At 42.9% G+C, this 14323-nt stretch overlaps 1 protein-coding gene across 1 annotated transcript; it reads left to right on the top strand.

Moving 5' to 3' along the window:
• The first annotated feature begins 307 nt into the window (after nucleotides 1–307).
• On the top strand, nucleotides 308–14230 carry XRCC6 (X-ray repair cross complementing 6). Its single transcript, XM_076336909.1, has 12 exons — nucleotides 308–441; nucleotides 548–657; nucleotides 1189–1327; nucleotides 3228–3482; nucleotides 4347–4530; nucleotides 5889–6075; nucleotides 7327–7495; nucleotides 8644–8805; nucleotides 9722–9851; nucleotides 10558–10658; nucleotides 11609–11722; nucleotides 12551–14230. The coding sequence occupies exons 1-12, from the start codon at nucleotides 357–359 to the stop codon at nucleotides 12745–12747; spliced, it is 1833 nt and encodes a 610-aa protein (XP_076193024.1). The 5' UTR covers nucleotides 308–356; the 3' UTR covers nucleotides 12748–14230.
• Nucleotides 14231–14323: the final 93 nt, after the last annotated feature.

Raw genomic sequence — 14323 nt, 5'->3', positions numbered from 1 at the left:
AGGCTTGGCGCCTCTTCCGGCTTGCGAGCCGGAGCCGGGCGCAGGGCGGGCAGAGCTCCCGCCTCCTTTCCCCCCTTCCCCCCCCTCGCAACCAATCCACGCAGAGGGGAGGCGCGGCTTCCCGCGGGAGGGGCAGGGCACGGCGCCCTTCCTCTCTCGACATTGGTCAGAGTTACTATGGGAGGCGGGTTCCCTGATGAGTGGCAGGCAGCGGCGTGTGGCCGCGGCGGTTGGTGGAGCGTTGAGCGCGGTAGGGGTGGGCGGGGCCGGCTCGCGCGGCCGGTGCGGGCACGGGCCGCCCCTCCCCTTCCGCCGACGGTTCCGCGGCCGCTGGGCCTCGCGCCGCGCTGGGAGCCATGTCGGACTGGGTGTCCTACTACCGGAGCGAGGGGCCGGAGGAGGAGGAGGAGGAGGAGGAGCAGCAGGAGGCTCAGGCGGTCGGTAAGGGCCCACCACCCCCTCACGGAGGGCAGCCCGGAGCCCGCTGCCCTCGGGGGCCAGCGGGCGGAGGGGGCCGCTGCTAAAACTGTTTCCCCCCATTCCGTAGCGGACTACAGGTTCTCAGGTCGGGACAGCCTCATTTTCTTAGTCGATGCCTCCGAGGCCATGTTTGAGTCCGACGGAGACGGAGTGACTCCCTTTGACATGACCGTGCAGGTAAGGCGGCTCAGGGAGCCTGGGTGTGCTTCACAACTCCCCCCGCCTCCCCCCCCCAGGGATCGCCTTCGGCACCGCCATGGGGATGGCTACCGTGTTGTCGCTCCGCCTGATCTGTTAGTGTAAGGTCGCTGTGAAACTCGAGCAACTCGGATTGCTGAATGGCTGTGGGTTTGGAAAGCTCTGTTGCCTGATGGGCCGTGTCCAGAGTTCAGTGGGGGAAATGTTTATAGAATGAGCAATCAATCCGCGTTCAGGGTGGTGTATTTAAGAGATGTTTATTTCATTGATCTTGCGTGTAGAAGGGGAATGGTAATGAAAAATACATAAGGCTGTGTACTGAAAAAAAGCCTCTCGAAAAACAAGGTCCCGAATTCTTTCTCCTGTTGAAATTTACCCTAAAGCATTTGTTGCGGTTCTTCTGTTTGCTAGAGTCTACTTGTATAAACTGCTAATTGCCAAAGACAAAACTTTTGCCTCATTACTGCAGCTGATCTTCTTCACATTTTGACCTGTGTGTATTTTTTTCAGTGCATCCGGAATGTGTATACCAGCAAAATTATTAGTAGTGACAGGGACCAGTTAAGCGTTGTGTTCTATGGTACAGAAAAGAACAAGAACTCGGCAGATTTCAAGCACATCTATGTTCTTCAGGAGCTGGACAATCCAGGTAAAGGCAGTAAAGTGACATGAAGGTTATGTAGAAAGATGGAGTAAGGAAGTCTGTGTAGTAGCATTGTCAGTAACTGGTCTCTCTGAAAACAGAGAGCTGTCAGAGAAACAAAAAAAATCCTGTTACTGAGATGCATTGGGGGGGGATAGATTTAGAAATTTATTGAAAGCTTAGAAACTTAGTGGGCGCTTAGCTTTTTCTGTTACAGCTGGTGCAGATCCCTTTCCTATTCTTCTATTTTAACGTTGTGGTTCACTTGCTGTCTGCTAAGCCTAAGAGGATCTCAGCAGAACTCTTGAAAGCCCATCATGTGTCTGCCGCACTTTAGAAGAGTGCGTGTACATGCCAAGGCACCACAGATTCCAGCTGATGGAGAATATCACAGAATGGCTGAGGTTGGATGGGATTTCTGAAGGTCATCTTGTCCAACCCTCCTGCTCGAGCAGGGTCAGCTAGAACAGGTTGTCCAATATTGTTAACCTGTTTGGGGTGTTACATCTCTTACTATCATAATAAGTTTTGCAGTTCTTGAATTTAGTGCTTCCATTTTCTTAGAATTTCTTAGAATCCTAGCATCTGCTTGATAACGAGTGCCAGTTGCTGAATTGGAAAAGGTAGGAGGAGGAGTGCAAAGAATGCATGCTAGTGGTGACAAATTCTCTGACAGCGGAGAGTCTTGTGGGGGGATTTTGTCTACTAGCTTTTAATAGCAGCCTTTATCTCTGAGGAGGTTTGATTTAATTTTCTTAACCAGGAGGTGCAGGTTTAATAACACATGAGGTTGTCCTGAAAGAAATGTGCCTTGTCCTAGTTTCAGAATTAATTACAATGGGGACCTGACAAGACTGCCCTAGGTTTTTCTATCTTTTCTGGTAGCAAGTGCCTTAGGCTTCTTGCTCATCCTTTTTCCTCCTCCTTTCCTGCTTGCCCTTTTCCCTGCGTTAGAGGAAGTAGCTTTGCCATGCTGATAAAGACAGTGGAGGTGAAAGGTGGGTGTTGTTAAAAAGGAAGAGGATTGTATATTTGCTGCCCCTGGAGAGCAGTGTGTTTTGGAGAAGGAAGAAAGACTGTAGTCAGTTATTATGTAGTACATAAATTATGACCACTTATGCTGTTAATTAAATGACAGCCGAGATGAAAGTAAAATAGTAAACGGGGGGGGAAGACATTTTCAGATGAGATTTCAAAAGTGCTATAGAATTTGAGTGAAGGACAAAGGAATTAGCTCTGCAGAATGCAGTAGCTGAAAAATGAAAGCTTGTCTCCTTTTGTAGAGTTGTGGGAGAAGACAAAGAATCTGCTATTAGACAAGTGGGGGCTGGAGTAATCTGCAGAGCTTTAAAAAGGTCATTGATACCTGCCCTGAATGTTGCTGTGCTCCGTGTGGTGATCTATGGGCTGAATCTGACCTCTAGGTTGATGCTATCTGGCATGTGGGGCAAGGGAGCAGGAGGAATTCTCCACCTTCCCAACGTGCCGTGGAGATGCAGGATGTATTTTAGCCTCTTCTGCTTTCTCTGGTGGCGCGGCAGTCTGCTGTGCCTCTGCAGTGGGTGCAATTGCTGCCTTTCCTGCTAAGAACTTGTCCTTTCAGCGTAGAGGGTTTGTGATACTTTGATCCCTGCCTGTTTCCCTCTCCCAGCAGGAGGGTGCCAGGGCACCTTGTGTCCTCTTGGCCCTAGTAGGTGCTTTCAAGTGGTAACTGGCTTGCAAGATTGCAAATGTTAGGCTGTCCAGAACAATTTTCTCAGCTAGGTGTTGGAAGGGCACCGCCACAGAGGTGCTAGGGGACATTACTCAGACATCAGCTGCAAGGGACCCTCGGTGCATGTTTAGAAGAGTTTGCAGTACTTCTTTTAGTATTTCTAATGCATGTGAATGCTGTTCTCGCCCCTAGGTGCAAGGCGTGTTCTAGAGCTGGACCAATACAGGGGAGACGAAGGACGAGTACTTTTCCGTAAGACCTTTGGCCACAATGCTGACTATTCACTGGGCGAAGCACTCTGGGCCTGCTCTAATCTCTTCAGTGATGTCCGAGTCAGACTGAGCCACAAAAGGATCATGCTCTTCACCAACGAGGATGACCCTCATGCCAATGACAGTGCTAAAGCCAAGCTGGCCAGGACCAGAGCTGGTGATCTGAGAGACACAGGTCATTATTTTCCCCTTTAATTTCAGGCGGAATAAAAGTGATGTATCCTTGCAGCAGATATTAACTGCATTGCAAGTTTGTGATGGAAAAAGAATGTAAAATCACCAGAACTGGGGAATCTTTCTGAAGCTTTCTAAATTAGAAATTTGGTATCTAATCTAAATTAGAAAATCTGTTATCCAGTCTGGTATCCAACAACTAACACTTATTTTCTAGGATCTCTTTTTCTACTCTGATAGCATAAATCAGGACTTGAGAGGGCTGTGGAAAAGAAACTCTACTTTATTTCATCGTTCCACCATTTTCCAGGAAGGGAATAATAACGCTGAGTTAACATAAAAGGAAAATTACTTTAATGGCTCCATTTTGAATTAGCTGAAGAACAGCAACCTGAGCTCAGAGACTAGAGAGCAAACGCTTCATTATTTCAATTATGTAGCTGAGATAACCGGTGTTTCTGGAGTTCAGCAGATGTGCTGGATCAAGAAGCTGTGAGGCTTCCTTAATCCATTAGCCCTTATAACCGGGAAAGGGGAATTTCCGAACTCATTACTTCCCTCTATGCCTGAGGTAAGATTATGTTTTATAGGAGCTTGTCAGAGCTGTTTCATACACAACGTTGTCCAGATTCTTAATTAGGGAGGAAACATTTCCTATGCTATGTTGTTTTGACTGAAGTTGAAGAATGTCTTCTTTTGCCTCTTTCCCTAGAAACTTCCACATCTGCTGCAGATGACAATTTGGAGCTTATTCTTGCTTAAATTCTTTGTTCAGATAGAGAAATCTGAGAGTGCTGAGAAACATGCCGATGTAAGAAAAAAGCAGTTTCTGTGATCCTCCTCCTATCTCTTACTCTGTTTCTAGGTATCATCCTGGACTTGATGCACTTGAAGAAGCCTGGAGGGTTCGATATCTCTTTGTTCTACAGGGATATCATAAACATAGCAGAGGATGAGGACCTTGGGATCCAACCTGAGGAGTCAAGGAAACTGGAAGATCTCATGAAGAAAGTACGAGCAAAGGAGACAAAGAAACGGACTTTAGTCAGGTTTGTGCCTGGTTATGATATTTCATTCAGTGGAGGCACGTGACGTTATCTTTAGACTGCATCTCACCTTCCTTTTCTGGAGTGATTGGTCTATAAAGGCATCAATGCATACATTCCTCAATCTTAATTCCTTAGTCCAAGATTGCTGTTTCTTCCATAGCTTCCAAGGATATTTGTCCTTGGTGGATGAGAAGAGATGAGAGTGAAGCTAGGCTTCCTTTTTTTTCTCTGTGTTACATCTCCTGTATTGAGCTTGGCCAGAAATTATCGTTTTTCAAAAAATGACATCATTGCCAAGTAAAATACTTACCAAAAATCTGCAACATGTAAAATGGTTAGTTTATAGTGAAATCTGATTGAAATTAGGCTTTTCTTACTAGTGTTAACTTAGAAAAATTCCATCTCGATGTGACTGGTAGGTATTTTGGCCTATTATTAAATAGTTATATGTGGCCAGTCTGTCTAGGCACTTGGTGTGGATTCACAGAGCCTTGATACTTCTGATCTCCTGCTGAAAGATTAGAGATACTTACAGAGAGATTAAAGGGATCTTGGCAAAGCAGAATAGAAAATATTTTTGGGACCACATACTCTGTAACAGTTGGGTTTTTTAGTGAGTGAGTTCATAGCAGAATGATGTGGAAGCACAGTAAGGGAATGAACTTCACAGCCTAGTGTTTTTTTAATATATATTAAAAAAAAAAAATATCCCAACCTGAGCTGTTGTCCCTGGCATTCTTGCTCCTGCTCACGGCTTTATTTTCCTCTTCTGGGAATGTTCCTCAAGTTTTCTAATAATTGAGGAGGAAGAATCCCGTACCAGTGATACCTTTTAGAGGAGAGGAAGTAACATTCACAGTAATTCACTGTTCTGCTCTCAGAACTTGAAGGTTACCCCCAATTGTAAACCTTTACTTCTGAATTTTTCTCTAGCTTCCGATTAATTTTTTTCTTAAATCGTGGTCTTGTTTATCTTGATGGGGTTCTTTTGTGGAATTTTGCCTTCTGTGTGAATTCAGAGGTCACATTGCATTAAGCACAAGTGGGGTGCCCAAATGTGAACTTGTCCTGTGCTCTGCTTGAGCATAGCTGCCCTTCAGAGTGAAAAAAGGTGGAAGAAATATGGTAAATTATTTGTGTTTAAATCATTTTTATGACCAGAAGTGACAGCATTGCAAGAATGGTTTTTATACAAGTGAGATTATTACTCAAGTAATAGTACGTTTCCAGAGATACATGTGATTTCCGGGGAGGAGAATAGGAGGAGGTCAGAGAAAGTAAGTTATCTGAGGAGATGACTTTCTTTTGCAGAAGTCATCTTTCGGAAGTCTCAAGTCTGTATCTGCTTTTTTACACAGGTTAAATCTGTATCTGAGCAAAGATCTGTCGCTTTCTGTTGGTGTTTACAACCTTGTTCAAAAAGCTTATAAGCCGTATCCGGTGAAGCTTTATCGGGAAACTAATGAACCAGTTAAAACAAAAACAAGGATGTTTAATGGAAAAACAGGCAGCTTGCTCCTGCCTAGTGACACAAAAAGGGCTCAGGTAACGTATTGATTATGTGCCTGCTTTTTCCTGTCTCTGTGATGTGGGGGGGAGATGCTGATTCTCTTGCTGCTTTTGTTTGTATTTCACTTTCAAGATCAGATGCAGAAATATTTACATCTGTATGCCCCTGGGGATAGCCTGGTCACTTTGTAAGCTATGCAGAGTGAGAGTGGGTTGTTTCTCTGGCATGACTGTCAAGGGAAAGCACAGCCACTGGTGGAAGTGCACTCAGGAACACAGGCCATTTCTTTCTGTAAGGCAGAACCAGGTTGTCAGAGCCTGACCTTATGTGGCCCTGTGCTATCACTGCTAGTCTTACCTTGATTCATGAGGAACAGATTTTGTCCATTTTATTAAACATACAAGTGTGAATCACGGGGGGGGTTGGAGCTATTTTCCACACAAAGAAAAGGGCATATTACCTTTGTTTTTTGTTATTTTGTTCTTTGCTTTGCCTTCCTGCTTGATAGTCTGGCTGATGTAGATTAAATGTCACATTCTGTTCGGGCACAGCCTTATTTCAAAGCAGGATATACAGTTGCTAGGTATATTGTCACAAACGCACTTCGTGTGTCCTTCCATGCCAAAGGCTCTTAAAGATGCTGTCTTAAGATTAAATATTAAGTTTATTTATACTGGACATTAGTTTCTCGAAATAAAGTACAGGAGATGAACAGAAAGCTGAGCATTAAGTCCTGATGTCTAACTTCAGCAGCTGGACTATAATATGTTAAATATGTAAACATATGTATAATAAGTTTTTGTTTTTGTGACATATGAGTGATGCTTCAAAAGCATTGTTTCTCGGTCACTGTTTCTGCCAGGAGTAGGTAGCTGATGTGCATCTGCTGAAGCAAGTTTAGAAACAGACAGGACCTCTGAAAATGTCTGCTCCAACCGACCCCAGAGCAAGACTCACAAAAGCAGATCAGGTGGCTCAGGGTTTGTTTGGGACAGCTCTGAAGAACTCCAAGGATGAGATGTGACAGCCTTTCTGTGCCACCAGGGCTTAACCATTGTCTTAGGAAAGTGCATTTTGCTAATGTCCAGGTGGAATTTCCCTTGGGATGATGGTCACAGACACTGACTTGCCATTTCAGCGTGCACTAATGATGAGAGTTTGCTCTGTCTTGTCTATAACCCTCTTTTCAGTAGTGGAAGACAGCAATTGGATCCTCTTCCTGCCCCCTCACCCCTGCAATTTTTTTTAATGCTGGCAGCACTACTATCTGCTCTTCCCTGGTTTAGACATATGGAAACCGCCAGATTGTGCTGGAGAAAGAGGAAACAGAAGAATTAAAACGGTTTGATTCTCCGGGCTTGTTTCTGATTGGCTTCAAACCACTTTCAATGCTAAAACAGCACCACCATATCAAGCCTGCCCAGTTCATCTATCCTGAGGAGTCCCTAGTAAGTGGTAAGTAAAGATGGCGAGAGAAGATTCACCACCTTGCATTAGGGTAACCAGCTGATTCATAGTGTGTTTGAGTGGGGATCATCGAGTGTAAAATCTTTGTCTAACTTAAAAACTTGCTAATGTTAAAAAGTACAGAATTAACTGTTACTGCCCCCTCAGCTGCAGTTAATTCTTGTTTCCTTCAATAGCAGAAGAGCTGATTGGGCTTCATGTTTCATCCGTCATGATAAGCAGCTAATCAAACTATGCAGATGTAGTCCCAAAATATTTGGTTTTGTCATTCATGAAAGTGAAGGATCCTAGTACCTGACAAGAAGGCAAAGGTGGTTAAAAACAAACAAACAAACAAACAAAAAACAAACCCCAAACTGGTGAAGATAATTGCTGTTTTTAAGTCCATATCAGCTAGGAGTGGAAACACAATACTCGGGAAGTACAGTTGAATTAACAGCGCTTTATGGGCTCGTAAAGAGAGGAGAGGATGCTTAGTACTGCTTTTTCTCCCCTTTTTAATGTGTATATGTAAATCTGCTTATCTAGAAATACAGTATTAATCCATCCCAAGCTGCAATAGTAAAGAAAAAAACCTCCAGCTCCTCAATCTAAGGGTGGGTAAAGAGGGCTGAGTTATGACCAGACGCTTTGCCGTGTCTGACTAAAGAAGAATTTGTATGCTAGCTTCTCCAGCTTAGCAGTTTCCTGAATCAAACACCTTACTTATATGTCAGTCTTTTCCCAACCACCATATCTGGTAAAATACAAAGCAAACATGTGCCTCAAGAGAGGAATATTGCAATCTGAATTCTTGGTGTGTTACTTCTGCAAAAGGTCCTATGATGTGCTGCTACTATGATGTCTCACCAGACCAGAAAGAGGCTTTGTAGATACCCGTTTCCAATTTTCAACTGTATTTCATTGCTCAGAGGCTAGTGATTTCATTTCTTTCACCAGAACTCTCACTGCTCTGGTCAGGAGAGACACTAACATTGTCATTTTCGAGGGCTTCCCCTTCCAAAAGTTGCTTTTTACCTCTGTAATGTTGCAACCATCTCAAAGAAGTCACAGGTATTGAAACTAATATCTAGGGTTGCATTCTTGAACAAAGGAGCAAAGCTGTTAATCTGACCAATGCAGTCTTTACTTTGCAGGGAGTACAACGCTATTTAATGCCTTATTGATGAAATGCTTGGAGAGGGAGGTGATGGCACTGTGCAGATACACCGCCCGCCGGAACACTCCCCCTCGCTTCGTGGCCCTGGTTCCCCAGGAGGAAGAGGTGGATGAGCAGAAAGTGCAGATAGCCCCTCCAGGTATGGGAAGAGATGCTGCCTTTCCCTGCGCAATGGGATGCAGTCAGCATAATAGCCTCCTGTATTGCGTAAAAATATTCTTGGTGCTGCTCCCCTTAAAACTGTGGAGAGTGCTTTCCAACATCCCTTTTCTTCAGCTTTGTCATTCTAAGCATCTGGTCTTGAATCTATTTTTAAAACTCCAGTTGCATCAGTGCTTGCTCGGGTGTAACATGGCTACAGTATTTTCCTGCCTCCTGCCTTTTTTTAGCAGATTCAAGTAACTGACCTAAAAATTAAAAGCCTTTTTTTCTGTTTGCTGACTGGGCGGAATGTCTTTCCCTGAATTTTATGTATCCTTGGATACAATGTTAAAGCCTTAAATAAATAATCTCACATACTGAGCCTCACACCATAGCAGCTGAGTGGGGAATGATCAGGGAGCAAAGGCAGACTCTTGCTCTTTTCCATTTTCTCAACTCTTTAACTGGAAAATCCTCTTCTGGGAGGGATGTAAAGTAGGGGAATAACGCTGCTTGTGTACAATGTAAAGCATTTCAGAAATAAAATGTGGGCATTAACTTAATTTTCAAACAAGCCTTTTTCAAGTTCATATCCAGTGAGAGATGGGGAAGGTGCACAAGTTGATCTCCTGTATAAAAAGCAGGCGACAAGTTTCCAGCTCTTAGCTATGCATTTAGTTTGACTCTCTTTCAGAAAGCCATTAGTGATGCTGGTTATATACATTGAGATTGGGATTGAGTGTCATGCTGTAGGTACTAGGGGGTATTATGGATTGCTGTTGTTTACAGCAAAATAGTAGCTAGTTTGGGGAGTCATCAGACCTGGCTAATAAGCATCTTGGCCTTTCCCATAAACTATTGTTTTGAGGCGATGGTTCTGTATAACTGTTCTCTGCTCTCTCTCTTCTGTGTAGGTTTCCACATCATTTTTCTACCATACGCAGATGACAAACGGAATGTTGATTTTACAGAAAAGGTGCCAGCCAGTCGAGAACAGGTGGACAAAATGAAGGAAATAATTCAAAAACTCCGATTCAAATACAGGTACATGGAGATAAATAGTGTGTGTGGCGGGGGGCGGCATGGGGAAGAAAACACAACGCTATTGCTTGCTCTGTTGCATACATTGTTCAGCTGTGGTGACCACAAGATAGGATTTTGATGCATTATGACGCAAATTGCTTCCCTTTGCAGTAGCTTTGTCCAAACTTTATTCTTAATTATTCTGAATACCCAGGCACCACATGCAATATGTAGCATGTTCTGGAGTTCTTTATAGAATTGCTCTTGTTCTCTGGGCTGTTGTCATTTGTTGCAGAGGTATCACATTTTATTGTGGTTCTGCCAATCTATTGCAGATCAGACCTGGATTGTTTAAATTAGAGCATTTTAGAGAGAATAGTTAGGCCTTTTTCGTTATAGATAGGATAAATTTTATGAAGTGCTTTTATGAGAGATTTTTTCCTAGGTGTGTGGAAAGTAGCATAACTGGTATTAAAGTAGAATGCCCCTGTCTCCATTTGCCTCGCACAGCTTTCTAAGTCTCACACAGCTTTCTAATGTGGTTGATGCATGGCAGGATAGTGATTCAGCAGATAAACTGAAAAGAGGAAAAGCAGTTCTTCCGATGAGATGGATTGTTATGTGGGAAAGAGGGAAGTTTTACTTTGAAATAGATTGGTGGCAGATCTTATGTGTCTTGTCTGTCTTCTTGGCAGCATGCATTGACATTTTGGGGGATTCTTGGCAGGACTGACAGCTTTGAGAACCCAGTTTTGCAGCAGCACTTCAGGAATCTGGAGGCTTTGGCACTGGCTATGACGGAACCAGAACAAGCTGAGGATCTTACAAGTGAGAATTATTGGTGGGTGCGAAGGGAGGTAGGGTAGAGGGCTCTTGACTTTGTTCAAGTCAGAGATGTGCTATGACAAAACCAAATGTCTTTTAAAAAGTATTTTAGTTGTGTGCAGTTCCAAGATGCAGAATTCTGGATGTGTCCATTCTGAAATATGGAAACCTTACTTTCTAACGGTGTCACTTTTAAGATAGAGGAAAAAACGATCACTTTACCTTCCATAATTAAAATTGAATCACCTTTTTTTCTATGGTGACAAATGTTTTCTCTGAAATTCCTCTCTTCAAGAATCTAATTAATATTTCAGTCTGATAAATGGGCAGAATCGCTTAGAGAATTGCTCTGTTAGGAGGCAATGATGCCACCTTGTGGCTGTGAGTTTCTATATAAGAATATCTTGTCAGACGGTAGAAACCTACTCCTGAAGGGGAAGTTCCTTTTTTAAAATTATGTTGTATTCCAGGAATAGCATTAGAGTAACTATTTGTCTCTTCTGAAGTGATACCTAAGAAATAATCTAGGTCCCTTGTGCTAGATACCATACAAATACATGACAGAAACAAGCTGTTCTGCCTCAAACTACTCGCAACCTTAGATAGTAACCTGTTGTATTTTAAATGTCTGAGATTAGACCAGGGTAACAGTTCAGTCAGGCCGGAGATCTTCTGTATCGCTTCCACCGTGTCAGTTTTGTTCTGCGTATATATTTCCTGTTCAGGGATACGTGGGAGTCCATTACATATGTATAATACAAACTCTTGATATTACCAAGAGCTGTAAATTTCTCATTTGTGAATATCATAACATAGGTCTTTGCATTTTGCATGCTTGCAAAACACTTGCATGCTAGTTATTACAGAAGCACAACTGTATCTGGTCATGGCCTCGTTTAGACTTTCCTGTGATCACTCTGTTTCTGAGAGGGCAAATCTTTCTCTTTTGCCAGTGCCAAAGGCTGAAGAGATGAACCGCAGGCTGGGCAACCTGGTGGAGGAGTTTAAGCAGCTGGTTTATCCCCCTGACTACAGTCCTGATGCGAAGGCTGTAAAGCGAAAACAAGGTAAGTAATGACGGTGCAGACATGCAACATGGTGTCTGTGTTCTTTGTTGACAGGCTTCTGCGTTTTCAGTTTGTCTCACAGTTTAAAGAAGCTGCTTGTGCAATAACTCTTTACTCATTTCCATAACAAAGTGGACTTATATCCAGTGGTGATTCTTAGACAGTAGAGGATATTGTGGTACCCAGCTAGAGACCTGCTGGAATGAGAAACTGCATAGTGAAAAAACAGGGAAGTATAGGAAGCAATGTGTAAAATACTTATTTGTTTATTATTATTTTTATCATTATCATTATTAATAACTTTGGTTTTTTTACAACAGAGTAGTGAAATCGTTCACGCTTTCAGTTTGTGTTCTGGGTGAGGAAGCAGACTTTTATGCATGGGCTGTTTAGCAAGTCCAAGATAGGCATCTTTAGGGCTAAATGTCTAAGTAATGCTGAAGTACATGTATAGTTTGGGAGTCTATGAAACTCTGCATGAAGTGGGAGTATCAGTTAGCTGAACTCCCTGTGGAATAGTTGCATTCTCCTGTCTAGATGAGAATACCTTAAAAGTTTCATTTGGGGGTGATCTTTCCATCAGAACACAAAGTTTCATACTTGAGTTTGAGATCACTCATATCAATGAAATATACTGTATGACTCACTATATAGTGAGTGACACCTCCTTCAGAAAACAAAATACGGAAACTAGGTCTGTGAGTGTGTAGGTAGGTGTTAAAGTACCATGTGCTAATGGCCATTAACTGTGGTATGTATAAGAAACATTGATGTCTTTCTATTAAGAAACTTTTTTAAATCTTGGTGATCTAAAATTTATCTTTCTAGCTTCTGATGGTCAAACCGAGAAGAGGCCCAAGGTAGAAGTCTCAAAAGATGAGCTGTGGAGTCATGTGCAGAAGGGCACTCTAGGCAAGCTCACTGTACCTGTTCTGAAGGACGCATGCAGGCTTTATGGGCTGAAGGGTGGGGGGAAGAAGCAGGAGCTCATGGACGCGCTAACTGAATACTTCGGTGAGCACTAAGCAGGAGCAGAAGGCCCTGGTTGACTTCCGTCTGCTTAAAGTTTTGGTTGTCTTATGTGGATGCTGCGTCTGTTTAATCTTGCTGTGGAGGAGAAGGCAACTAAGTGTTGCTGAACCTAGCAGCGGAGAAACTTTTTACTTTTAGTTGTGAAACATCTCTGCAAAGTTGGATTCTCTTCACAGTAGCCAAAGGCAGAATTAAATTCCCTGCTAACTCAGGTCACCCACTGCAAGTAAACACAGTTGTGCCTTCCTGGTTTCTTAATAAAAGTTATTTTGGACTTCTTAATTTGCAACACTGGTTATACCATCTTTGCATCATAAAGACAGCAAAACTCACTTCAATGTGAGTAAGAAAACAGAATGATCTGTGTTAATGGCACTGCATGAGTTCAAGCAGCAGGTCAAGTCTGTATGCTAACAGGGTATAAACGTGGTATATTACTCTCCTAATCTCCAAAACAGCCAGTCTGTATCAGTACTTGTAATCAAATTGGGTTCTTTTCCATCATTGACGTTACAAAGATTGCCAGCAGATCATAAAGGAGAAAATCATTACTGGGAAGCAGTAGCCAGTCCTTTGGGCAAAAAGCCAGCACTTCACAAAGCTGCACAGCCAGGTCTTCCATTTTTAAATGGTAATAGCAAAAGCTGGTTTAAAAAAGGGGGGAAAAAAAAAAAGCCATGTTCCCTGGAAGGCTGCAAGCACTTACCCAATTAAATTACTGAGATGGTATAGAGCTTTTCCACCTCTGTAGCAAGTATGAGTCAGACTATTGTGCAGGCTTCTGTACTCAAATCTGTGCTTTAAAAATAAAAAAAGAGCAAGTTGTGGAGAGTAGCCCTTGTTACTTCCAGTATTTTTATTTTTTTAATCATACTTAATGGAGGCTGCATCTGGGCCTGTCTATGTTTTGGTTTTTAAACTTTCACACGTGGCATGCTGCGCTTGTCTTGCAGTGCAAGATGATTAAACCCAACAGTCATTGCCCTTGCCGTAGAAAACAGTACTAATTGTTTAGCTAAACTGTAACTTTCTATGGGATGTAAACATGGGACACATGAGGTATCCATTTTGGTCTGTGTGGTGTTTTTTGGGATTCTTGTGTTTGGCACACAAACTATTGGGCAACTTATCGAAGAATTAAGTCATATATTAAGGTCGGTTGTGCCCATGCTGTAGTGTGGCACACATATTGGAGCCAGCTGTGAACGCTCTTGGCACCGTGACCACCCTAGCTGTGCCAGCAAGCTGCTCACTTCCACCTCCACAGCCCCTCTCAGAAGAGCAGCTAGCCCATGTTGAGCTCTGCAGGATTGAAGCTACGTAGTCTATTACACTTTCAATCAGCCAGCATTATAGTTGTTATTTTTAGTAAAGATTTGTCTAAGCAATCAATTTATTTTGCCCTTTGGCAAAGAAGTTACTGTCAATGCTTGTCTTAGCGACGCTTGAATTGAACACAATAAAATAGTGAGACTATCCTGTCCTGAATTCTGTGAATTTTCATTCCCCAAATGCCCTTGTTAACATCTCTCTTGGCTTGCTAACCCCCAGGCACAGTATGTTCCAGGC

This window comes from Aptenodytes patagonicus, chromosome 1 (genome assembly GCF_965638725.1).
Source record: "Aptenodytes patagonicus chromosome 1, bAptPat1.pri.cur, whole genome shotgun sequence".
NCBI lineage: Eukaryota > Metazoa > Chordata > Aves > Sphenisciformes > Spheniscidae > Aptenodytes > Aptenodytes patagonicus.
This window is presented reverse-complemented; position numbering and strand designations above follow the sequence as displayed.